Here is a 27,501-nt window from a genome sequence, read left to right on the forward strand (position 1 = left end):
GGTGAGTTCATCTCCCAGTGTCTGGTGGAAAGTAGACTTCACCAGGTTGTCCTCTAGGATTTTGCCTGTGCTTATCTCCATTCCGTTAATTTTTTAAATCCTGAAAACCGACCCAGTCCTTAACTATTACAAGCATACCCATAACATGATGCAGCCACCACTATGCCTGAAAATATGAAGAGTGGTATTCAGTTATGTGTTGTATTGGATTAGCCCCAAACATAAGACTTTGTATTCAGGACAAAAAGTGAATTGCTTTGAACAGCTTCTATCCCCAAATGGATAAATAGCTAACAAAATAGCTACAAGGACCGAGTTCACCTTGAATCTTTATTTACCTTTGATTTCAGTACTGCACTGTCTCTATGCACACTCACAGGGCCCTACACACTCACACACTATCACTCCAACACACACACAAACACTCACTCACACATAATATGCAATTCTTTTTTTTATTTTTTTTATTTTACCTTTATTTAACCAGGCAAGTCAGTTAAGAACAAATTCTTATTTTCAATGACGGCCTGGGAACAGTGGGTTAACTGCCTGTTCAGGGGCAGAACGACAGATTTGTACCTTGTCAGCTCGGGGGTTTGAACTCGCAACCTTCCGGTTACCAGTCCAACGCTCTAACCACTAGGCTACCCTGCCGCCCCAAATACATTTATACTGACACACCCGCACACCCACTCACATGCAAGATGCTGCTACTCTGTTTATCTTATATCCTGTTGCTTAGTCACCTTACCCCTATACATATCTACCTCCATCACCCCAGTATCCCTGTCACCTTACCCATACATATCTACCTCCATCACCCCAGTATCCCTGTCACCTTACCCCTATACATATCTACCTCCATCACTCCAGTATCCCTGTCACCTTACCCCTATACATATCTACCTCCATCACCCCAGTATCCCTGTCACCTTACCCCTATACATATCTACCTCCATCACTCCAGGATCCCTGCACATGGAAATATGGTATTGGAACTGACTTTTTACATATTTGCTGTATATAGTATGCTTGCTTACTTAATTTGCATTTCGTACAGTGCCTTGCGAAAGTATTCGGCCCCCTTGAACTTTGCGACCTTTTGCCACATTTCAGGCTTCAAACATAAAGATATAAAACTGTATTTTTTTGTGAAGAATCAACAACAAGTGGGACACAATCATGAAGTGGAGCGACATTTATTGGATATTTCAAACTTTTTTAACAAAACAAAAACTGAAAAATTGGGCGTGCAAAATTATTCAGCACTCTTAAGTTAATGCTTTGTAGCGCCACCTTTTGCTGCGATTACAGCTGTAAGTCGCTTGGGGTATGTCTCTATCAGTTTTGCACATCGAGAGACTGACATTTTTTCCCATTCCTCCTTGCAAAACAGCTCGAGCTCAGTGAGGTTGGATGGAGAGCATTTGTGAACAGCAGTTTTCAGTTCTTTCCACAGATTCTCGATTGGATTCAGGTCTGGACTTTGACTTGGCCATTCTAACACCTGGATATGTTTATTTTTGAACCATTCCATTGTAGATTTTGCTTTATGTTTTGGATCATTGTCTTGTTGGAAGACAAATCTCCGTCCCAGTCTCAGGTCTTTTGCAGACTCCATCAGGTTTTCTTCCAGAATGGTCCTGTATTTGGCTCCATCCATCTTCCCATCAATTTTAACTATCTTCCCTGTCCCTGCTGAAGAAAAGCAGGCCCAAACCATGATGCTGCCACCACCATGTTTGATAGTGGGGATGGTGTGTTCAGCTGTGTTGCTTTTACGCCAAACATAACGTTTTGCATTGTTGCCAAAAAGTTCAATTTTGGTTTCATCTGACCAGAGCACCTTCTTCCACATGTTTGGTGTGTCTCCCAGGTGGCTTGTGGCAAACTTTAAACGACACTTTTTATGGATATCTTTAAGAAATGGCTTTCTTCTTGCCACTCTTCCATAAAGGCCAAATTTGTGCAATATACGACTGACTGATTGTTGTCCTATGGACAGAGTCTCCCCCCTCAGCTGTAGATCTCTGCAGTTCATCCAGAGTGATCATGGGCCTCTTGGCTGCATCTCTGATCAGTCTTCTCCTTGTATGAGCTGAAAGTTTAGAGGGACGGCCAGGTCTTGGCAGATTTGCAGTGGTCTGATACTCCTTCCATTTCAATATTATCGCTTGCACAGTGCTCCTTAGGATGTTTAAAGCTTGGGAAATCTTTTTGTATCCAAATCCGGCTTTAAACTTCTTCACAACAGTATCTCGGACCTGCCTGGTGTGTTCCTTGTTCTTCATGATGCTCTCTGCGCTTTTAACGGACCTCTGAGACTATCACAGTGCAGGTGCATTTATACGGAGACTTGATTACACACAGGTGGATTGTATTTATCATCATTAGTCATTTAGGTCAACATTGGATCATTCAGAGATCCTCACTGAACTTCTGGAGAGAGTTTGCTGCACTGAAAGTAAAGGGGCTGAATAATTTTGCACGCCCAATTTTTCAGTTTTTGATTTGTTAAAAAAGTTTGAAATATCCAATAAATGTCGTTCCACTTCATGATTGTGTCCCACTTGTTGTTGATTCTTCACAAAAAAATACAGTTTTATATCTTTATGTTTGAAGCCTGAAATGTGGCAAAAGGTCGCAAAGTTGAAGGGGGCCGAATACTTTCGCAAGGCACTGTATTTCTCTTTTTTTTCTAGTAATACATTGTTATTGATTATTGAGTTGTTGGGCTTTGAGTTGGCAAGAAAGGCATTTCACTGTTTTTGTGCATGTGACATGACATTTTTTTTTTTGTATTACTACTTTAGTGCCTTGTTGCAAACAGGATGTATGTTTTGGAATATTTTTATTCTGTACATGCTTCCTTTTCATTCTGAAATTGTAACTACAATGTTGTTGATCCATCCTCAGTGTTCTCCTATCACAACCATTAAACTCTAACTGTTTTAAAGTCACCATTGGACTAATGGTGCGATCCCTGAGCGGTTTCCTTCCTCTCCGGCAACTGAGTTAGGAAGTACGCCTGTATCTTTGTAATGACTCTGTGTACTGATACACCATCCAAATTGTAATTAATAACTTCACCATGCTCAATGGGATGTCTTTTTTATATTTTTACCCATCTACCCTTTTTTCGAGGCGTTGGAAAACCACACTGGTCTTTGTGGTGGAATCTGTGTGTGAAATGCACTGTTCTACTGAGGGACCTTACAGATAATTGTATGTGCGGGGTACAGAGATGAGGTAGTCATTTAAAAATCATGTTAAACACTATAATGGCACACAGAGTGAGTCCTTGCAACTTATGTGACTTAAGCACATTTTTACTACTGAACTTATTTAGGCTAGCCATAACAAAGGGCTTGAATACTTATTGAACAGCTTCTTTTTTTATTCATTTGTAAACATTTTGAAAAACATAATTCTACTTTGACATTATGGGGTATTGTGTGTAGGCCAGTGACAAAACAAATCTCAATTGAATCCATTTTAAATTCAGGCTGTAACACAACAGAACTTGGAAAAAGTCAACAGGTGTGAATAGTTTCTGAAGGCACTGTACAGTATATCTCTATTATGTGTGTGTCACACTCTGACCATTATTTGAGTTGTTTGTTTCTATGTTTTGTTTGGCCAGGGTGTGATATGAGTGGGCATTCTATGTTGCATGTCTAGTTAGTCTGTTTCTATGTGTTTTGGCCTGATATGGTTCTCAATCAGTGGCAGGTGTTTGTCGTTGTCTCTGACTGGGAACCATATTTAGGTAGCCTGTTTTGTATTGTGGTTTGTGGGTTATTGTCTATGTGATGTTGCATGTTTGCACTCAGTTTTGATAGCGGTCACGTTCGTCTTGTTATTTTGTTTGTTTGTTTAGTGTACTTCGTGTTTTTTCGTCTTTCATTAAAAAGAGGTATTCACACCACGCTGCGCTTTGGTCTCCTCACTACGACAATCGTGACAGTGTGGGAATAATTTGGAACAGTTTCCAAAATAAAAATCACTTGGAGCTGATTTGCAGGTATTCTTACAGTCTTTTATGTCCACAATTATTAAAAAACTTGGGGGCCCAAATAAAATCACCCACTGGCCAAATTTGGCCCACGGGCCGCCAGTTGGGGAACCATGGCCTATGCTTTAAGTTGTGTCAATACAAAAATTTGACAATCCTCTCCAATCTGATTTTTTTTTATTTGTATAATATTTAGAGGTAATAATAACTTGAATAATAATTATAAAATGCTACTGATAATAACGAAGTGTAATGGTAATAGTGAAGTTGCAGATAAAAATGTACATGTTTGAGTCTGATATGTGCCAGTGACCGTGTACATTGGCCTGGCCAAATACCATAACCTCAAATCCCAAGACGTCACAGCCCTACATCCAAGAAAAGACAACCTCTCCCTCAACGTCAGCAAAACAAAGGAGTTGATTGTTGACTTCAGGAAGTAGAGGAGGGAACATGCCCCGATCCACATCAATGGGACTGTAGTAGAGAGTCACAAGTTTTAAGTTGCTCGGCGTCCACATCACAGAGGACTTGTCATCACCACCACTCTTGTCAAGAGGGCACAACAACGACTCTACTTCCTAAGGCGGTTGAAAAAAGCTCACTGTAAACACAATACACTCAAACCTACAATAACAGATGTTGACAGACTGAGAAGAAACAGTCTTTTGCTCAGTCAGAGCTGCTCACTAATCTGTCTGTTATTTCCACTGGGTCTGCTCCATGCATGGTGTTAAGTCAGGCTTTAGTAAGAGCCTTGTCATGTCTCAGCCTACCGGCTGACTCATGGTTACTCAGTCACTCTCTCAGTTACTTTTTACATGCTCTGACCTGTGTCGTTCTAAAACCTTTACACAAGTCTTCCTGTTAGGAAATAAAACTTGGGCAAATGAAAGGGTAAGGCTAAACGATGACGGCAGCAATGATTCTGCAGAGCACAATAATAATCATGCCACTATCCACGGCAATGAAAACGCCACACACCTTCCTATCTCACACTCACGATACCCTCCAGTAGTGTGTATGCAAGACATCTCTCTCGCCTTACACTCTCTCCCTTCGCATTTCGGCAGAATACACATATCCCTGGCCTGTCACAGTATGCCCATATGAGAGGGTGAGCTTAGTTGTCCCATAAACAGCTACATTTTGAAAGACCATTGTGAACACCACCGACACACAGTGTTTGCATTGTGTGTCTTAATCACTGTGTGTTGTAATCACTGTGTGCTGTAATAGCCACTGTATTACTCTGCTGTAGTTAGTGTGTAACAGGGACCGAGCACAGATCTCATGGAACTGGGTCCTGGACTTCCTGACGGGCCACTCCCAGGTGGTGAAGGTAGGAAACAACACATCCTCTTCGCTGATCCTCAACACTGGGGCCCCACAAGGGTTCGTACTCAGCCCCCTCCTGTACTCCCTGTTCACCCATGACTGCGTGGCCATGCACGCCTCCAACTCAATCATCAAGTTTGCAGATGACACAACAGTAGTAGGCTTGATTACCAACAATGACGAGACAGCCTACAGGGAGGAGGTGAGGGCTCTGGGGGTGTGCTGCCAGGAAAATAACCTCTCACTCAATGTCAACAAAACAAAGGAGATGATCGTGGACTTCAGGAAACAGCAGATGAAGCAACCCCCTATTCACATCGAGGGGACCGCAGTGGAGAAGGTGGAAAGCTTCAAGTTCCTCTGCGTACACATCACTGGCAAACTGAAATGTTACACCCACACAGACAGTGTGGTGAAGAAGGCACAACAGTGCCTCTTAAACCTCAGGAGGCTGATGAAATTTGGCTTGGCACCTAAAACCATAATAAACTTTTACAGACACACAATGGAGAACATTCTGTCGGGCTGTATCACCGCCCTGGTATGGCAACTGCACTGCCTGCAATTGCAGGATTCTCCAGAGGGTGGTGCGGTGTGTCCAACGCATCACTGGGGGCAAACCACCTTCCCTCCAGGACACCTATAGCCCCCGATGTCACAGGAAGGCCAAAAATACCATCAAGGTCAACAACCACCCGAGCCACTGCCTGTTCACCCCGCTATCATCCATAAGGCAAGGTCAGTACAGGTGCAGCAAAGCTGGGACCGAGAGACTGAAAAACAGCTTCTATCTCAAGGGCATCAGACTGTTAAATAGCCATCACTAGCACATTAGAGGCTGCTGCCTATATACATAGACTTGACACCACTGGCCACTTTAATAAATGGAACACTAGTCACTTTAATAATGTTGACATATCTTGCATTACTCATCTCATATGTATATAATGTATTATATTCTACTGTATCTGAGTCTATGCCGCTCTGACATTGCTCGTCCATATACAGTGGCAAGAAAAAGTATGTGAACCCTTTGGAAATACCTGGATTTCTGCATAAAGTACTGTATGTGAACCCTTTGGAAATACCTGGATTTCTGCATAAAGTACTGTATGTGAACCCTTTGGAAATAACTGGATTTCTGCATAAATTGGTCATAAAATTTGATCTGATCTTCATCTAAGTCACAACAATAGACACAGTCTGCTTAAACTAATAACACACAGAAATTATACTTTTTCATGCCTTTATTAAACACACCGTGTAAACATTCACAGTGGAGGGTGGAAAAAGTATGTGACCCCTTGGATTTAATAACTGGTTGACCCGCCTTTGACAGCAATAACCTCAAACAAACGTTTTCTGTAGTTGCGGATCAGACCTGCACAACGATCAGGAGGAATTTTGTACCATTCCTCTTTACAAAACTGTTTCAGTTCAGCAATATTCTTGCGAAGTCTGGTGTGAAGCATCTCAAATCGGGTTAAGGTCAGGACTCCAACTGGGCCACTCCAGAAAGTGTATTTTCTTCTGTTGAAGACATTCTGTTGTTGATTTACTTCTGTGTTTTGGGTTTTGTCCTGTTGCATCAGCCAACTTCTGTTGAGCTTCAATTGGAGGACAGATAGCCTAACATTCTCCTGCAAAATGTCTTGATACTGTTGGGAATTCTTTACATACTGTACAGTTGGGGTGAGGTTTTGATGTTGGTGTGTTGTGCTGTACCTTTTTCTCTTCACACAGTGTTATGCGCTCCTTCCAAACAACTTGACTGTAGTTTCATCTGTCCATAGAATATTTTGCCAGGAGCGCTGTGGAACATCTAGCTACATTTGTGCAAACTTCAGACGTGCAGCAATGTTTTTTTTGGACAGCAGTGGCTTCTTCCATGGTGTCCTCCCATGAACACCAATCTTGTTTAGTGTTTTACCTATCGTAGACTCGTCAACAGAGATGTTAGCATGTTCCAGAGATTTCTGTAAGTCTTTAGCTGACACTCTAGGATTCTTCTTAACCTCATTGAGCATTCTGCGCTGTGCTCTTGCAGTCATTTTTGCAGGATGGCTACTCCTAGGGAGAGTAGCAACAGTACTGAACTTTCTCCATTTATAGACAATCTGTCTTACCGTGGACTGATGAACATCTAGGCTTTTAGAGATACTTTTGTAACCCTTTCCAGCTTTATGCAAGTCAACCATTCTTAATATTTGGTCTTCTGAGATCTCTTTGTTCGAAGCATGGTTCACATCAGGCAATGCTTCTTGTGAATAGCAAACTCACATTTCGTGAGTGTTTTTTTTGTAGTGCAAGGCAGCTCTAACCAACATCTCCAATCGCGTCTTATTGATTGGACTCCAGGTTAGCTGACTCCTGACTCCAATTAGCTTTTGGAGAAGTCATTAGCATAGGGGTTCACATACTTTTCCCAACCTACACTGTGAATGTTTAAATGATGTATTCGATTTGTGTGTTATTAGTTTAAGCACACTATGTCTGTCTATTGTTGTGACTTAGATGAAGATCAGATCAAATTTGATGACCAATTTATGCAGAAATCCAGATATTTCCAAATGGTTCACATACTTTTTCTTGCCACTGTATTTATATATTCTTAATTCATCATTCCTGTACTTAGATGTGTGTGTATTGGGTATATGTTGTGAAATGGTTAGTTATTACTTATTACTGCACTATCAAAGCTAGAAACACAAGCATTTCGCTACACCTGCAATAACATCTACTAAACACGTGTATGTGACCAATAATAATGATTTGATTCTCAAAGGAACAAACAGCTGTATAGAAAAATGCCAACAAACAGAAACACAGGGCGAGAGAAAAGGATAGACTTCTTCATCACGCATGTCAACCACCACTCCAGCATCTCTATAAGTGTATGTTAGTGAGTGAGTGAGTGAGTGAGTGAGTGAGTGAGTGTGAGAGAGAGCGCGAGAGAGAGAGAATGAGAATGAGAGAGAATGAGAGAGAGAGCGCGAGAGAGAGAATGAGAGAGAGCGAGAGCGAGAGAGAGAATGAGAGAGAGAGAGCGAGAGAGAGCGAGAGAATGAATGAGAGAGAGAGAGAGAAAGAGAGAGAGAGAGAGAGAAAGAGAGAGAGAATGAGAGAGAGAGAGAGAGAGAGAGAGAGTGAGTGTGAGAGAGAGCGCAAGAGAGAATGAGAATGAGAGAGAGCAAGAGAGAGAATGAGAGAGAGCGAGAGAGAGAAAGAGAGAGAGCGAGAGAGAGAGAGAATGAATGAGAGAGAGAGAGAGAGAGAGAGAGAGAGAGAGAGAGAGAGAGAGAGAGAGAGAGAGAGAGAGAGAGAGAGAGAGAGAGAGAAAGAGAGAGAGAGAATGAGAGAGAGAGAGAGAGAGAGAGAGAGAGAGGATAAATGCATGTCAGTTCTGCTGTTGGAGAGGATGTACAGTATTATTGTAGGTTCACATGTCACACAAGTTGGTTTTTATGTGATCTGTGCAGTGGGTGGATGCTCTCAGAATAACAACAGCAGAGAAGCAGATCAAAGTGTTGATGATGTGTGTCTTACCCTGATCCTCCTCATGGCTGCTACGATCTCCATACGACTGTTGGGCCTGGGAACATCCAGACTGCCCACATACTGAACAACACACACAATACATATGTTATAGATAAGACAGGTATACAAAACCCAGTTCTACATAGGACAATACACTCAACATACGCAACAAAACACAACAGTATGTTTTGATAACACTATATAATGCATGACACCTCTCCTTGCAATTATCCTGTGTAAGTGGTAATGCATAGCCTAGTAGCCGATTGCAACCAATAAGTAATTATATGTAGCCTTCTAATATTGTTTAGGACTATATAACTAGTTATTGATTTTTTGACTGTTATTATACTGCTATACACACTTGTAGTGTTTTATTGTAAGCATCTTGTAGGATGCATCTCAAATCTTCAAACATTGGGATTTGTTATATGTGTTTTACAAACTTAAATGTATATAATGTTCTGTGTTTTCTGTTTTGCCTCCTTTTGACTAATTCATTAACAATAGTTTGAGTAAGAACCGTCAATTTTGAGTCCTCTGGTGAAAGTAGGCTACAGAAATGGAGGGAAATGTGAATGTTTGCAGGTTTGGAAAACTTACTCCTAGAAAGCACATTTGCAACATATGGGGGTGGGGGAAATTTGACAAATTATCTAAAGTCACTGGAAATAAGTCACGTCGTTACCACAAACGTGCACCTGTCCTGAGTTTCATAACGCAACCATGTCAAATTAAATTATCGGCTAGTCCTACCCCAAATGAGACCTTTGAAGTTGGACACCAAAACATAACGCGGCGGCAGAACTGTTTCAAGACGCTCAATGGGAAAGACAATGAATACAGGGAAAACATCAAAGTGCCTTGTTTATTCTAGAAAATGTACATATACATTTCACCTTAGCTTGAAAATGTATCCCGTGTTGGTACGCTTCTTCGTTATGGAGGGGGACCCGCGAATCCGCGACATCGTCCACCAGATTGTACCTGTTCCGTCCAGGCATCTTCAGTCCTATTCCTCTGGACCTACCAAACGCGAGTGAAGGAAACACTACCAGAGAACGATGTTAACATGGGAAAGAACACACGTTACGAGGCATATCCACCACTGACCCACTGAGATGTGGCACACAGAGTGGGCTCCCCGTGGAGACCTGAGTCCATTGTTGCGATAGCTCCGCGAGAGTGGCGCTCAAAGCGCAGAGAGGGGACCCGTCCACGGAAGGGACAGATTTGGGCGCCTCTTTTTCTTTTATTCCAAGAGCGCCTAGTCTTGCTGCTGACACTCCTTCTGTCAATACAGGGTTCTCTGCTTAGCTAGCCTAATCAACCCATAGACTGTCCAATACTAAACCACAATAGTAACTTCTCTCAGGTAGCCCTAGCATGGGTCTGTTGCAGGTGGCTGTTGGCCGCTTGCTGGTGGATGTCGCTTTGCCGGTGTTTTTGAATCTCGGCCATTGTTGGTAGCATTGACGCTGAGCCCTCCCGCTTCAAAGCCATAGACGTTAGTTCAGAGCGAGTCCTGATTGGAGCAAAGTTCCAATACATGACGTAACCCAGTGTTTTTTGGAAGCGTCGACAAAATAAACACTCAACCATAAATAATAGTACATGTCCCACCCTTTCTGTCCTGTCAAGGCCGTTTCTTTAAAATCACATCACAGTGTAACATGGTTTTTGACTTTATTGATTTCAGATTGTAAAAACTAACCCTGGTGAAGAGCCTATTGAAGCCAACTTTTGATGACCAGTACCACTACACCACTGCCTACAATGTAGCAACAGTAGAGTGTATCTTAGAAAAAAAGGTTATTTGGGGATCTATACATTACGTTTTGGTTCTTTGTACGAGATTAAATAACCCTTTACTTAAAAAGGACGTCGGGCCCTCATACCACCCTCATGGAGTCTGTTTGTGACCGTTTGAGCAGACACATGCACATTTGTGGCCTGCTGGAGGTCATTTTGCAGGGCTCTGGCAGTGCTCCTCCTGCTTATCCTTGCACAAAGGCGGAGGTAGCCGTCCTGCTGCTGGGTTGTTGCCCTCCTACGGCCTGTTGCCCTCCACGTCTCCTGATGTACTGGCCTGTCTCCTGGTAGCACCTCCATGCTTTGGACACTACGCTGACAAACCTTTTTGCCACAGCTCGCATTGATGTGCCATCCTGGATGAGCTGCCCTACCTGAGCCACTTGTGTGGGTTGTAAACTCCGTCTCATGCTACCACTAGAGTGAAAGCACCGCCAGCATTCAAAAGTGACCAAAGCATCAGCCAGGAAGCATAGGAACTGAGAAGTGGTCTGTGGTTATCACCTGCAGAACCACTCCTTTATTGGGGGTGTCTTGCTAATTGCCTATAATTTCCACCTGTTGTCTATTCCATTTGCACAACAGCATGTGAAATGTATAGTCAATCAGTGTTGCTTCCTAAGTGGACAGTTTGATTTCACAGAAGTGTGATTAACTTGGAGTTACATTGTGTTGTTTAAGTGTTCCCTTTATTTTTTTGAGCAGTATATATATATATATATATATACACATACATACATACACACACACACACACACACACATATACACAATGCTCACATAATATAATTTAAAAGTATGCATTAGGGTGTGTGTAATAGAATAAACGTGGCTTCCAAAATATTTTTAAAAATGGAGGAGTACTAAGATGACTGTGCGGTGGCTTCAATACAGCGCCCCTGTCAGTCCAGGGTTTATATACATAATTGGTTCTTTCCCTATCCCAAAGTGAAGGCCTAATGGGGATTTTAGAAATCAACAGCTAACAAAAGCTAACCCCAAAAAAGCTAACCCAACAGCTAGCATTCCTTTTTAATTTGTTTTAGCTGTTTTCCATTGACATTTACATGCATGTTAATGATGCTGCTGCATGATTTCGCCTGGTCAGAAAAACAGTTAGCGGACGTCCCGACATCAGCTCTCTTTGGCAAGGGGAAGATCTAATTCATATTTTGCAATAGTGTTCCTGACCATAGAAAGCCTATATTTTCTATGGTAGAGTAGGCCAGGACTTGACTAGGGGTTTTAGTCTAGTTTATTATTTCTATGTGGGGTTCTAGGTTTATTTTCTATGTTGGGGTTTGTGTATGATTCCCAATTAGAGGCAGCTGGTAATCATTGTCTCTAATTGGGGATCATACTTAAGTTCAATTTTTTCCACCTGTGGGTTATGGGATATTGTTTGAATGTATGTGTTTTGAGTTCGTGCACATAGCATATCTGTAGTCACGGTTCGTGGTTAGTTTATTGTTTATTTGTTTTTGTCGTTGCTTAGTTTCACTTTCATTAAAATATGTGGAACTCAACTTACGCTGCGCCTTGGTTATTAGGAACAACGTGACAGTTGCAGAGGTCTGAGTGGTAAAGATCAAGGTTCTTACACACCCGTGCTGTTGCAAACTAAATGCTAGCTAGAAGCAACAGGAAATAATGTGCTTAATAAAAGCATGCACTCTATATGTAGAACATTTGGGTCAATTCAACATTTGACTGCAATTCTGATTTTAAAAAACAACTGCCAATCCATTCCTGCTTGATGACACAAGAGGACGGTGGTTGAACCAACTTCCAAGTAGGGTTGATTTGCAGGTTGACTCATAACCCGCAGTCCCCGCAGTTATATCCGCGTGGTGGGTCGGTTTAGGGTCATTAAATACTGTGTGGATGAAGGGCCGGAGTGTGGCAGGCGGCTTGAATAAAGAGAAAACAATCGTCTAACTATAGGCTACATTGAGCTTTTTCTTTTATATTTAGACTTTCTGGCATTATTGTGTAAACTTAAGCTTTAGGGTCTAACTGTAGCTACGCAAAAATAGCCCACACACCAATCACCAAAAGCTTTTGGGAATGGGCAGAAAGTCAGTTTAATTCAATAAGAGAAAAGCTGCGAAATGGAGAGTTGGTGAATGGTAAAAGATAATGACTGCAGTGCCAGCTATGTTTTGTGTGATGATGAGGCGTGCTATACGAATTTGGCAGTCACAAGACGGGGACTTCAAATAGGCCTATGGCACGTCAAGGGAACTGTATCCTTTTCTGTTCAGATGGGTTCAATGGAAACTGAAATCTGGACACTGACAGTAGGTCTATAACCTCTTGCATAGCCTTCATTTTTACTCCTGCATAATTAAGCATTTTTTTGCAATGAAATTATAGGCCTACACCAAAATGTAGCCTACATTTAGACTTGGGAACAGGTTTTGAGAAATATTGATTTCTTTCAACATCTTGAGAGAACGAAAATGTGCAGTTAGCACCTTTACAGACGGTCCCGATCTTTATCAGCATCATGAAAGCTGAAAGTATTTCCACCACATCAAGTAACCATCCAAGCAGACATTACATCTTATCAGAAACATGTTGAGTCCTTTTCACAGTTTTCTATTTCCTTACAACAGGTCAAACTCATTTTACGCAGAAAATCTTTCCCGTTTTTTAGTTATTGCATTCTCCCCAGTCCCTAAACATCTTTCCTGTTTTTTAGTTATTACATTCTCCTCAGTCCCTAAACATCTTTCCTGTTTTTTAGTTATTACATTCTCCCCAGTCCCTAAACATCTTTCCCGTTTTTTAGTTATTGCATTCTCCCCAGTCCCTAAACATCTTTCCCGTTATTTAGTTATTGCATTCTCCCCAGTCCCTAAACATCTTTCCTGTTTTTTAGTTATTACATTCTCCCCAGTCCCTAAACATCTTTCCCGTTATATAGTTATTACATTCTCCCCAGTCCCTAAACATATTTCCTGTTATTTAGTTATTACATTCTCCCCAGTCCCTAAACATCTTTCCCGTTATATAGTTATTACATTCTCCCCAGTCCCTAAACATATTTCCTGTTTTTTAGTTATTACATTCTCCCCAGTCCCTAAACATCTTTCCTGTTTTTTAGTTATTGCATTCTCCCCAGTCCCTAAACATCTTTCCCGTTATATAGTTATTACATTCTCCCCAGTCCCTAAACATATTTCCTCTGTGAAAGAAGCAAAGATGACTTTAACAACGTCAACTAAATTGAAGCATTCATTCCATCAATTTATGACATTCCAGTGAGCAAGGCTTTATTTTAGTCTTCTAGGGCAACATATAGGCTAATGACAGAAGAGAAGCTGCATGTATATACAGTTGAAGTCGGAAGTTTACATACACCTTAGCCAAATACATTTAAACTCAGTTTTGCACAATTCCTGACATTTAATCCTAGTAAAAAATATCCTGTTTTAGGTCAGTTAGGATCACCAATTTATTTTAAGAATGTGAAATGTCAGAATAATAGGAGAGATAATTATTTATTTCATTCATCACATTCCCAGTGTGTCAGAAGTTTACATACACTCAATTAGTATTTGGTAGCATTTCCTTTAAATTGTTTAACTTGGGTCAAATGTTTCAAGTAGCCTTCAACTAGTTTCCCACAATAAGTTGGGTGAATTTTGGCACATTCCTCTTGACAGAGCTGGTGTAACTGAGTCAAGTTTGTAGGCCTCCTTGCTTGCATGTGCTTTTTCAGTTCTGCCCAGAAATTCTCTACAGGATTTAGGTCAGGGCTTTGTGATGGCCACTCCAATACCTTGACTTTGTTGTCCTTAAGCCATTTTGCCACAACTTTGGAAGTATGATTGGGGTTAATATCCATTTGGAAGACCATTTGCGCCAAGCTTTAACTTCCTGATTGATGTCTTGAGATGTTGCTTCAATATATCCACATAATTTTCCTACCTCATGATGCCATCTATTTTGTGAAGTGCACCAGTCCCTCCTGCAGCAAAGCACCCCACAACATGATGCTGTTATGTCGATATAGGACTCGTTTCACTGTGGATATAGATACTTTTGTACCCATTTCCTCCAGCATCTTCACACAATGTCCTTTGCTGTTGTTCTGGGATTGATTTGCACTTTTCACACCAAAGTACGTTCATCTCTAGGAGACAGAACGCATCTCCTTCCTGAGCTATGATGGCTGCGTGGTCCCATGGCATTTATACTTGCGTACTATTGTTTGTACAGATGAACGTGGTACCTTCAGGCATTTGGAAATTGCTCACAAGGATGAACTAGACTTGTGGAGGTCTGCACTTTTTTTCTGAGGTCTTGGCTGATTCCTTTTAAATTTCCCATGATGTCAAGCAAAGAGGCACTGAGTTTGAAGATAGGTCTTGAAATACATCCACAGGTACACCTCCAATTGACTCAAATGATGTCAGAAGCTTCTAAAGCTATGACATAATTTTCTGGAATTTTCCAAGCTGTTTAAAGGCACAATCAACTTAGTGATTGTACACTAAGCACTGGAATTGTGATACAGTGAATTATAAGTGAAATAATCTTTCTGTAAACAATTGTTGGGAAAATGACTTGTGTCATGCACAAAGTAGATGTCCTAACCGACTTGCCAAAACTATAGTTTGTTAACAAGAAATTTGTGGAGTGGTTGAAAAATGTGTTTTGATGACTCCAACCGAAGTGTATGTAAACATCCGACTTCAACTGTAATTATAGACAAGTTGACTAACAACCTGCCTACCAAAATGTCAAAAATTATAAGCAGAAACATATCTGCTGAAAAAACATCCTGCACCCCCTGTCAAAAAAAATCCTGCACCCCCTGTCAAAAAACATCCTGCACCCCCTGTCAAAAAAATCCTGCACCCCCTGTCAAAAAAAATCCTGCACCCCCTGTCAAAAAACATCCTGCACCCCCTGTCAAAAAAAATCCTGCACCCCCTGTCAAAAAAAATCCTGCACCCCCTGTCAAAAAACATCCTGCACCCCCTGTCAAAAAAAATCGTTCAGCTGTTTCTCAATGGCCTACAGCCATTTTTTATATTTGCGGATTATAGACCATTTATACTCGCTCTGAAAATGTGATCCGTAAGAATCATACGGAGGATGCAATTGCAGAGCCTCTGGAGGGCTTGCTGAAGCCAAATCGAGTTCTTATTATACATAATTTATTATAAATAATTGATACATAATCTACCTCCTCTCAGTCAGCAACAGTCTTCTATTGGCTTCATGAAACATAGGCTAGTCCCGCAATCGACTCCACACTGAAATACGGAAATAAAATAAACAATTAACTATTTTCCAATGTCAGGCTGGGTATGTAGCTCTTTTTGACATATCCCATAATAAAAAAATGACGTTTATTTGAGAGTTAGCTGGCTAACTTGTAAAGTGGCAAATAAAAGTAGCCTTTTCTGTCTAGCTAGCCGCTTACAAACGTGCTCAAAACACTTTATCTAGCCTATAGTTTATCATATGACTTTGGATTCATATATTTGAATTAAATAAATCAACTTTGCTTACCTTAACACATTGAAAAATAACTTGCTTATTGGTAAGAACAGAGCAAAAGACACTAATGGACAAGGTATATCATATTGCATTGGTAAAGTTGACATGGACTATCATTGGGCAGCAGGTAGCCTAGTGGTTGGAGCGCTGGACCAGTAACTGAAAGGTTGCAAGATCGAATCCCTGAGCTGACAAGGTAAAAATCTGTGCATATTTCCAAACTATCTTTGCATATAATGACAATCAATTCTAAAAAATATTGCTGATATTCTTGTTTATTAAATTATATTCTTCACTCAAATTATGACTATTTAATAACAGTAGACAATTCATAAATTACACAGGCTTCTATATGGAACCATTTTGGTTCAGTGAAGAAAAACCTCTAGGGTTCGGATCAAAGAACCCTATAAAAGGGTTCTATTTAGAACTTTTAGGAGTTCCATATGAAGCAAACGATACCCCTTTTGGTTCTATAAGGAACCTTTTTTCTACAGTGAGGGTAAAATAGCTTAGTAACAATGTAGCACACAGTGTGAACAGTACTATGATGTTAGCATTCAAGATACAGAAGAATCAGAAAACAAAGAGGTGAAGCTGTTCCCAGGGTGAATGATTTTTTTTTTTTTAACACACACAGCAAATATTAATTTAAAATATGTGTTACATTTATTATAAGCTACCAATAATTCAATGGATAGCTTTTAGAATCAAGTCTTAAGCTTTTTATCAGATCAGGCTCGAATTTAATCGTAATCAATCACACGTTTACTCAGGTGTCATATACATGTGTAATGAGCCTAATCAAATGATATCTGGCATTTTAGCTGCAAATTTCTTTAGTGACACGAGCACCAGGGGCTCCCGAGTGACGCATTGGTCGAAGGCGTCACTACAAAACCTGGTTCGATTCCAGGCTGTATCACAACCGGCTGTGATTGGGAATCCCATAGGGCGGTGGACAATTGGCCCAGCGTCATCCGGGTTGGGGTTTGGCCGTCATTGTAAATAAGAATTTGTTCTTAACTGACTTGCCTGGTTAAATAAAGGTTAAATAAAGGTTAAATAAAAATAAATAATAAAAAAACAACAGACATATGCAGAAAGAGGCGAGTAAAGACGCATGGCTAAAGTAGTGCAGGCACGCCCTCTACTGGTCAGATATAGATCTGCTCCAAAAGGAGGCTCAGCAGCAGGTACACCAGTGAGGTTTCGGCACATCTTGGACTGGTAACTCCGATAGACCTAGCTACTCAAACGTAAAACTACAGCTAAACTAAAACACAACCAGCTATAACACATGACACACCATGTTCTAAAAAATAAAAGTGTTTAATACAAACAAAGGCCTTTCCAGTGATGTACAACTTTTATAAATCCTCTTTTCACTTCTGTACAAATCAAAATGTAGTTTTCATTACACCTCACAAAATAGTTTAAAAGAATGGTTCAAACAAAAACCCTGTACATTTATGTCAGTGCCATGATACTCTTAGGGAAACATAATATGAAACTCTGAATGTGAAATAAGGTGCTTCGTCATAAGGTGCCCAGTACATTGGGGATTCACTCTCAAAGGTAAAGTAAAGACAGTGAACTTGGATCATTACCTATTGACCGTGTTTGTATGTACCGGTCAGTATTGGTGCTGTACTCCATATTCGTCCATGATGTCTGGTCTGGGCATGACCAGGCCTCTCTCCTTCAGGGCCAGGTGTTTGGTCTTCTCTGCCTCCTGCCTGCTCTGCTGCTGCAGTCGCTGTTCCTCCAGGATGTCCTCAATACACACCTGCTGCAGACTGGTGTCACTCTCCTTCTCCAGGTCCTTCACAGGAGTAGACACACATTCAGACATCGGTGTTCGTGTGTGTAGGAGAAGGGGGAAGTTGCATCCCAATATGGCGACTGGAGAATAGGCGATTTGGCGTGTGGAAAGCAGTGGGCGAGTGGAAATCAAAGCAGTGGGCGAGTGGAAAGCAAAGCAGTGGGCGAGTGGAAAGCAAAGCAGTGGGCGAGTGGAAAGCAAAGCAGTGGGCGAGTGGAAAGCAAAGCAGTGGGCGCGTGGAAAGCAAATCAGTGGGCGAGTGGAAAGCAAAGCAGTGGGCGAGTGGAAAGCAAAGCAGTGGGCGCGTGGAAAGCAAAGCAGTGGGCGAGTGGAAAGCAAAGCAGTGGGCGAGTGGAAAGCAAAGCAGTGGGCGAGTGGAAAGCAAAGCAGTGGGCGAGTGGAAAGCAAAGCAGTGGGCGAGTGGAAAGCAAATCAGTGGGCGCGTGGAAAGCAAAGCAGTGGGCGCGTGGAAAGCAAAGCAGTGGGCGCGTGGAAAGCAAAGCAGTGGGCGAGTGGAAAGCAAAGCAGTGGGCGCGTGGAAAGCAAAGCAGTGGGCGCGTGGAAAGCAAAGCAGTGGGCGAGTGGAAAGCAAAGCAGTGGGCGCGTGGAAAGCAAAGCAGTGGGCGAGTGGAAAGCAAAGCAGTGGGCGAGTGGAAAGCAAAGCAGTGGGCGAGTGGAAAGCAAAGCAGTGGGCGCGTGGAAAGCAAATCAGTGGGCGCTTGGAAAGCAAAGCAGTGGGCGAGTGGAAAGCAAAGCAGTGGGCGAGTGGAAAGCAAAGCAGTGGGCGAGTGGAAAGCAAAGCAGTGGGCGAGTGGAAAGCAAAGCAGTGGGCGAGTGGAAAGCAAAGCAGTGGGCGAGTGGAAAGCAAAGCAGTGGGCGAGTGGAAAGCAAAGCAGTGGGCGCGTGGAAAGCAAAGCAGTGGGCGAGTGGAAAGCAAAGCAGTGGGCGCGTGGAAAGCAAATCAGTGGGCGCGTGGAAAGCAAAGCAGTGGGCGAGTGGAAAGCAAAGCAGTGGGCGCGTGGAAAGCAAAGCAGTGGGCGCGTGGAAAGCAAAGCAGTGGGCGAGTGGAAAGCAAAGCAGTGGGCGAGTGGAAAGCAAAGCAGTGGGCGCGTGGAAAGCAAAGCAGTGGGCGCATGGAAAGCAAAGCAGTGGGCGAGTGGAAAGCAAAGCAGTGGGCGAGTGGAAAGCAAAGCAGTGGGCAAGTAAAAATAAAATTTAAAAAATGTATTACATTTTTTATTTTTAATCGCTAGGTTAGATGGTTTTGACTGAGCTGTGTTTAATTTTTCTTCCGTTTCTTACCATGAAATTACCTTACATTGAGCTACCTTCTGTTAAGAAGCCTGAGTCGTATTTGTGTCTGAGTCGTATTTCACTGTTAGTTTTACACAAATAATTGTAAATGTTCAGTTATAAAACTGACAATAGTTTATTTTTTATTAAAGTATTGATTGGTCTACTGTTGCTTCATGCGTTGTATGCGTGTGCTTACTGTGACTGCCACTCTGATATTGGCTCATAGGTAGCTACTTCCCGCGGCGTTGCCAGACAGTAGCACTTGTCAAGTGGGAGCAAAGGGCACTGTGTCCCGGTGTTGTTGCCATTCATGTCCTCCCCATTGAGTAGTAGACTGTATATATAGTACCAGTCAAAAGTTGACACACCTACTCATTCAAGGGTTTCTGTATTTTTACTATTTTCTACATTGTAGAATAATAGTGAAGACATCAAAACTATGAAATAACATATATGGAATCATGTAGTAACCAAAAAAAAGTGTTAAACCTATCAAAATATATTTTAGGTTACTCAAAGTAGCCACCCTTGGCCTTGATGACAGCTTTGCACACTCTTGGCATTTTCTCAAGCCAGCTTCACCTGGAAGGCTTTTCAAACAGTCTTAAAGGAGTTCCCACATATGCTAAGCTCAGTTTGGCTGCTTTTCCTTCACTCCGCACTCCAACTCATCCCAAACCATCTCAATTGGGTTTAGGTTGAGTGATTGTAGAAGCCTGGTCATCTGATGCATCACTCCATCACTCTCCTTCTTGGTCAAAGCCATTACCCAGCCTGGTGGTGTGTTGGGTCATTGTCCTGTTGAAGAACAAATGCGCAAACCAGATGTGATGGTGTATCGCTGCAGAATTTTTTCGTAGCCATGCTGGTTAAGTGTGCCTTGAATTCTAAATAAATCACAGGCAGTGTCACCAGCAAAGCACCCCCACACCTCCTCCATGCTTCACGGTGGGAACCACACATGTGGAGATCATCCGTTCACCTACTCTGTGTCTCACAAAGACACGGTAGTTGGAATCAAAAATCTCAAATTTGGACTCATCAGAACAAAGGACAGTTTTGAACCAGTCTAATGTCCATTGCTCGTGTTTCTTGGCCCAAGCAAGTCTCTTCTTATTGTTGGTGTCCTTTAGTAGTGGTTTCTATGCAGCAATTCGACCATGAAGGCCTGATTCACGCAGTCTCTTCTGAACAGTTGATGTTGAGATGTGTCTGTTACTTGAACTCTGAAGCATTTATTTGGACTGCAATTTCTGAGGCTGGTAACTAATGAATTATCCTCTGCATCAGAGGTAACTCTAGGTCTTCCTTTCCTGTGGCGGTCCTCATGAGCGCCAGTTTCATCATAGCGTTTGATGTTTTTTTACGACTTGAAGAAACTTTCAATGTTCTTGAAGTTTTCCAGGTTGACTGACCTTCATGTCTTAAAGTAATGATGGTCTGTCATTTCTCTATGCCTATTTGAGCTGTTCTTGCCATAATATGGCCTTGGTATTTTACCAGATAGGGCTATCTTCTGTATACCACCCCTACAATGTCACAACACAACTGATTTGCTCAAACGCATTGAGGAAATCAATTCCACAAATTAACTTTTAACAAGGCACACCTGTTGATTAAAATACGTTCCAGGTGACTACCTCATGAAGCTGGTTGAGAAAATGCCAAGAGTGTGCAAAGCTGTCAAGGCAAAGGGTGGCTACGTTGAAGAAACGCAAATATAAAATGTATTTTGATTACTACATGATTCCATGTGTTATTTCATAGTTTTGCTGTCTTCACTATTACTCTCAAAACTTTTGACTGGTACTGGATGTATCAAGGTGACAACTAGATGGTTATCAATATTAGTTATTTATTGTGTAGGCTGCTATCATACTTGAAATAAAATCATGTGAGAGAAAAAGAATGGCCACGTAGCTACCGCCAGCGACCCGACACCCAGTAGGAATCACTTCAAGTCAGCAGGCACAACACTGGAGTACTGGTCGGCGGCTTACTATCGACTCGTAGTGCAGCCCAATCAGCCACAAATAAACGTTCGAGTGGCAACAAATCTTCCCATTTAGCCGATTCACTTTTCATACACCCATTCCCGAGTGGCGTAGCGGTCTGAGGCACTGCATCTCAGTGCTAAAGGCATCCCTACAGACACCCTGGTTCAAATCCAGGCCGTGATTGGGAGTCCCATAGGGCAGCGCACAATTGGCCCAGCATCGTCCGGGTTTGGCTAGGGTAGGTTGTCATTGTAAATAACAATTACAACTACACATACTTGGAGTGTAAGGGGGTCTGTGTGTTTGTTGCCGACTTACGATCTCCCCCAGGAGGACTACGTTCTCTCCCCTGACGATAAAGATTCCTCGAGGGATGTCTCCATACCTCTTGCCCACGTGGATCCTCTCCACCGTCTGCTGCAGCACCAGGTTGGCTACACACACAAACACGCACACAAAAATGCTTGGTTGCTTTCCGACTATGTTGTATGCAATACTATCGTATTGCAATGGTTGGAATACTTACATACCAAACTGATCAATGCTTCTGAGAAAGCCGATCAACGTTCTTCCATCTCTGAGCAGGACAAGATGTTTTTCTGTCAATTCAAACAGGCAGCAAAATCATTGTATATTTGATGCAATTACTACTGTGCATTTTTGTTGGGGGTTTATGAAAAGAGATCATGATTATTGATGGTTAGATTAGTAGCCTACTGGTCATGCTCTGCTTACAATCGCGGCCTACAGACGTTGCCCCTGACCTAGGGAGGTAGCTATGTTGACAGTTGATTTGATAAGTGTTCAGGTGTGCACTCATCTAAGTGTCAGGCGCACATATCAAGTCCTCTGGTAATGCCATGTGTGTGCATGTCATGTTGGCGCTGCTTTACAAGCTGTTATCTAACAAATATATCAATGGACAATATTTCTAAAACCCTCTACCAGAACCAACCAACGGTAAAAACCGGTGCATCTCGACACAACACCGGCTATGTTAGCATGCCTTGGAATGGCCAAGCAGCGCCATCGACTTACTATCGATATCCTCGATGAGGCTGGCTGTTCCTGGCATGTAGTTCATTTTTGGTCGGCTTGTAAATCTCATGTACACGATGTTTGGTGCGAATTTAGAGGGGTTATTTGCTGTTGTGTCACTGTCCTTTCAGGCCATCGGACTCTCGTGCAGTTCGGTTTGGGCGATAGTGAAACACTTCCTGTTATGTAATGTACGCACAAGACAGTTGGGTAGCCCCGTTCTCTGCTACTATTGGTCAAACCAAATTTGACGCCGCTTGAAGTTTTAATTCTAGAGTGTTATTACAAAATAGATGTATTTGTCTGTAGGTTATAATATTAAACCAAAATGGACACCAGTAATTATATAATCTTCAACAACAAAAATCCACCCACTTCTTATCCCCGTACAACACCATGGTTGTCACTAGTTACCACAGCCACAAAGTAAAAATTGTCCTAATTTAAGGTTAGGCATAAACAGTGTCGGATTTAGGCATAGGCGACATAGGCAGGCGCACAGTGCGGCATCTTGCCGGGTATGGCACAGAGGCGCTGCACGAATTATGTTCAGAATGGTGTCATTTACGCGATCGTTTTTTTATCACTCATTTTACCTTTATTTAACTAGGCAAGTCAGTTAAGAACACATTCTTATTTTCAATGACAGCCTAAGTGGGTTAATTGCCTTGTTCAGGGGCAGAACGACAGATTTTTACCTTGTCAGCTCAGGGATTTGTTCTTGCCACCTTTCAGTTGCTAGTCCAACGCTCTAACCACTAAGCTACCCTGCCTCCCCACTTCATGTCAATGGTATCATGTCACCGTGTGGGGCTGTTGGTCAATTAACCTTGTCGGAGTAGGTGCCCTGTTTCTAGTTTGTGAGCTAGGCAGGTTACTGCCTGGGAAGGTCTCCCACTCAGAAGTACGAGATGGGGCGGAGGCGGGGGCGAGAGTAGGTTGACCTCAGGTCTCCCCACTGGAAGCCCAAGGTACCGTGAGCAGGGGAATCTATCAAATAGCCCACCTCTATATTTGTACAGTACTAATTACTTATTTTTTTATATTTACGAGTCTTATTTTTATATATATTTATATAGTTTTAAATGTTTTGATTATTTATTTGTGTTGTTCCAAATGTCTGAATAAAAATGACAGTTAGTGCAGAATGGTGTTTTGGGTGGGGGGGTTCGCCCAGGGAGCCATACAAGCTAGAACTGGCACTGGATAAGGTTAGCAGTGTGGTTAAAGTTAGGGATAAGTTTAGGGTTAGGCTTAAAATCTGATTTTGAGTAGAGAACTTGTATAAATAGGTGGAGTTTAGCCATAATTATGACTTTGAGGCTGTGGTAACTCGGGACGACCCAGTACCATACTTGATTGGTTTCATCATCTCATTCCACAGTGACGCCACAAGAGAGAGTATGATCATGTGTACATGTTAAGAGTTTGACCATGGATGGAAATTCTGGCCATTATCTACTTTTATAAAATACAAATATATTACAGTCTTAAACTTTCTTCCTGCTTCTATTGGTCTACACATGCTTCCCTAAGTTTATTCAGAGACTATACCATATGGACTCATTTAACCCAAACATCTGCCTTCCTTTGCTGGAACATACACTGAGTGTACAAAACATTAGAAACACCTACTCTTTCCATTACATATTGATGTCACCTGTAGTTGAAGGGGAGGAGAATGACATTCAGAGGGTGAATGGGCAAGACAAAAGATTGAAGTGCCTTCGAACGGCAACACTGCTGGGTTTTTTAATCTCAACAGTTTCCCGTGTGTATCAAGAATGGTCTACCACCCAAAGGACATCCAGCCAACTGGACACAGCTGTGGGAAGCATTGGACTAGCATCCCTGTGGAATGCTTTCAATACCTTATATAGTCCATGCCCCTACACAGTGGCGATTTTAGCATGTAAATCTTGGTGGGGCAAACACACAAAAAAATGTGGGATGCATGCCAGAAAAGCCACTACACAACACAACACTAAACAATACATTAATTACACTATAACAATGACAAACGGTGCCCACAAACTGTTAGGGCCTACATAAAGCTGACCCAACAGCAGAATCCCAACAGCTGAGTCCCAACATCTTACCACTGCTACACCTGGCTATCATCCGAGCCTTGTCTGGCAGCGAAACAGTTCATTCAGCCTCAATTACTGCCTTTTAAAAAAAACATAGCTGATACGGCTGACTTGCTTAAACAAATGTGGTTTCTAAAAAAAAAAATGAGATGTACAAGTTATGGCATAAGGGGACGACAAGCAGATAAGAGGCCATCCGTAATTTCGATTAAGACATTCATGAGCAAGCGACGACGGACATAGTCAATATAACTGTGTGTGTTCAGCACTTTTGAAATGTACAACGACAGAATTCAGAACATGGGCCGTTCTTACAACGTACTCCCTGTACCAGTCAGAACCGTAGAATAAATAAATGGGGTTTATAAACAGACAATGAAAGCTCTTACAATATTTGATTATTACATTTCTCTAAAACAGGTTATAGGCTATTTGTGCACCACCAAGTTAGAACAGTAGGTGAAATTAAGAGGTGAAAATAGACACAATTATTAGGCACATTGAATGTCGTTTGGGTCTTTGCGTGTCAAAAAAGATACACGTCATATAACGCTATTTGACGCGTTAAATAACACAATTGTATTATAGAATGTTGTGTGTGCTGAATTTGCACCTGCAAGCCATTACCACAACTACTAACGTTATGTGTTTACAATACCGCGTTTGTGAAAATAGACCAAATTATTAGGGTGAGGCACATTGGTGACTAACAGCTTACTACACAACATACGTACACTTAGTATTACTTTCTTAACTTCATTATACATTTCTCCCTTGTATATAACATAATTTATGCAGCAGCATACAATACATTTTGTGAAGGTGGCGCAGCGGTCCTTGGTGGGCAAATTTTGTCTCAAATTTTGACATGAAAGTCTGCAATTCTCTGGATTTATGGTTGGAACTCTGAAAAAACAGCCATTCCATTGAATAGCAGGCTAACATTAGTGTTTTTTTGCAACTGATTCATTCCAAACTACTCATTGTTGTGTAATCTTTATGTACAATGGCCAATGAGCATGGATACTTTTTATCTATAATTTCTCTTCATTATTTATCTTCAATGACAAAGATTAAAAAGGATTTGCCAGTAGATTGTCGACTTGATGATAACTGATGATGACTGCTAGCTAAGACTTTGAAAGTAAGATGTTGACATGATCAGTCCAGTCAAAGCTACTGTAAATATAACGTGATTTGATGTAATACGATCTGTGGCCAATGACCTTGAGCCTTCTTGGATGGGCGCTTCTAATATAACTCTATGGCAGAACTCAAGGGGCTAAAATTTTAGAGCTCTAACCTTAGAATTGGGGATGACGTTCTGTCCCATGAGTGACATAAAACTGAGCCAATCATGACAGAAAACTGAGCCAATCAGGCGCAACGCTCTGTATTTTCTGCTGGCTAGCCCCACCACCACAGAAAGCACTGAGCTAGGCTGAAACACAATTTTGCATCTGCCTTACTCAAGAAAACAAAAAAGAGACAATGTTTGTATGCGGCTTTATTAACTTAATTATTTATTTATTTATTTTACATTGTTTGCAAACTGATATGTGACACGTATTAATGCCAAAATAACATGAAAAACAGATTATTATTATTTTTTACCTTAAAGTGTTCCTAATGTTTTGTGCAGTCAGTGTACAGTAGGCCTATTCGTGATTTCACAAAGATGGATGCATGCAGATAACCTGGCTGACAGAAAATGGAGAGTTGGGGGCACTAGTCGCCAAATTCAATTTCCATGGATAAATCCTAAGTAGGTAAACATCTTATAGGCCTACATTTATATCCTCAAACTAACTCGGTATAATTGAAGGATGTGCTTAACTATCTGTTAATGCTTAGGCCTATAGTTTACATTGGCATTTGAGTAATTTAGCAGACACTCTTATCCAGAGTGACTTACAGTTAGCTAGGTGGGAAAACCACATATCTCAATCATAGTAAGTACCTTTTTTCTCAATAAAGTTGCTATAGGCAAAGTCATTGCTAGTAGGGAAAAAAAACTCAAGTGAGAGTGTTTGTTCACAAAAGGCATTTTTTTGGGGGGGGGGGGGCTGCAGGATTATTTAAGATACTCTTTTAAGAGGTATGGTTTCAGATGTTTTCGGAAGAGGGTCAGGGAGAAGCTTGTTCCACCATTGGAGTGCCAGGACAAAGAAGAGTTTTGTCTGGGCTGACGGGGGCTGCCCTACCGTAGGGGTAGAAGGACCAGAACAGAGTACTCAGGTTGGGGTGTAGAGTTTGAACATAGCCTGAAGGCAGGGAGGGGCAGATCCCCTTGCTGCTCTGTAGGCAAGCAGCATGGTCTTTTAGTGGATGCAAGTCAGTGGAGTGTGCAGAGGAGTTTGTGGTCTTTGGTTCAATGTTTTTACCCTCTGAGTTGTCCTGAGCTGCGGAGGAATAACTGTACTGCTGAACATCTTTTCACTTTGATGCTCAGGGTTTGGGTCCTGAGAGATGGAGAGAGAGAATGAGTAGGAAACCCAGATACCCAGCTCACACTGCAGAGATGGAAGAGAGAGAGATCTACAGAACCCCAGCTCATACTGCAGAGATGGAAGAGAGAGAGATCTACAGAACCCCAGCTCACACAGCAGAGATGAAGGAGAGAGAGAGACAGAACCCCAGCTCACACTACAGACATGAAGGAGAGAGAGAGACAGAACCCGAGCTCACACTACAGACATGAAGGAGAGAGAGAGACAGAACCCCAGCTCACACTGCAGACATGAAGGAGAGAGAGAGACAGAACCCGAGCTCACACTACAGACATGAAGGAGAGAGAGAGACAGAACCCCAGCTCACACTGCAGACATGAAGGAGAGAGAGAGACAGAACCCCAGCTCACACTACAGACATGAAGGAGAGAGAGACAGAACCCCAGCTCACACTACAGACATGAAGGAGAGAGCGAGAGACAGAACCCCAGCTCACACTGCAGACATGAAGGAGAGAGAGAGACAGAACCCCAGCTCACACTGCAGAGATGAAGGAGAGAGAGAGACCGAACCCCAGCTCACACTAC

The 27,501-nt window shown here is 42.0% G+C and overlaps 2 protein-coding genes across 3 annotated transcripts in view; both read right to left on the reverse strand.

Annotated features, from left to right (window-relative positions):
- The window catches only part of si:dkey-34e4.1 (carboxyl-terminal PDZ ligand of neuronal nitric oxide synthase protein), a 191,940-nt gene extending 181,136 nt beyond the window's left edge, over window positions 1-10,804 (reverse strand). Inside the window, exons 1-2 of one of the 2 annotated variants that reach the window (XM_036976925.1) lie at window positions 9,790-10,794; window positions 8,900-8,971 (exon numbers count right to left, since the gene is read on the reverse strand). In XM_036976925.1, the coding sequence (XP_036832820.1) occupies window positions 8,900-8,971; window positions 9,790-9,894 (177 nt within the window). In that variant the 5' untranslated portion in view covers window positions 9,895-10,794. Of the gene's footprint in view, window positions 1-8,899; window positions 8,972-9,789 lie in introns of both variants that reach the window. The other variant, XM_036976926.1, reaches the window with a different exon arrangement.
- A 6,727-nt stretch (window positions 10,805-17,531) lies between these two features.
- On the reverse strand, window positions 17,532-22,573 carry LOC110523325 (U6 snRNA-associated Sm-like protein LSm1). The gene is made up of 4 exons (XM_021601918.2): window positions 22,375-22,573; window positions 21,867-21,935; window positions 21,655-21,770; window positions 17,532-18,043 (listed from the first exon to the last, which is right to left on the reverse strand). Exons 1-4 carry the CDS (start codon window positions 22,442-22,444, stop codon window positions 17,855-17,857), a joined length of 444 nt encoding a protein of 147 aa, XP_021457593.1. The 5' UTR covers window positions 22,445-22,573; the 3' UTR covers window positions 17,532-17,854.
- Between the last annotated feature and the right edge of the window lie 4,928 nt (window positions 22,574-27,501).

This window comes from Oncorhynchus mykiss, chromosome 5 (assembly GCF_013265735.2).
Source record: "Oncorhynchus mykiss isolate Arlee chromosome 5, USDA_OmykA_1.1, whole genome shotgun sequence".
Lineage (NCBI taxonomy): Eukaryota > Metazoa > Chordata > Actinopteri > Salmoniformes > Salmonidae > Oncorhynchus > Oncorhynchus mykiss.

Coding starts and splice junctions, on each gene's coding strand:
- LOC110523325 (XM_021601918.2), bottom strand. CDS start 22,444: ATGAGATTTACAAGCCGACCAAAAATGAACTACATGCCAGGAACAGCC. Junction 21,771..21,866: donor CAGAAGCATTGATCAGTTTG/GTATGTAAGTAT, acceptor TTGTGTGTGTAG/CCAACCTGGTGCTGCAGCAG. Junction 18,044..21,654: donor TAGTCCTCCTGGGGGAGATC/GTAAGTCGGCAA, acceptor ACTCCTGTGAAG/GACCTGGAGAAGGAGAGTGA.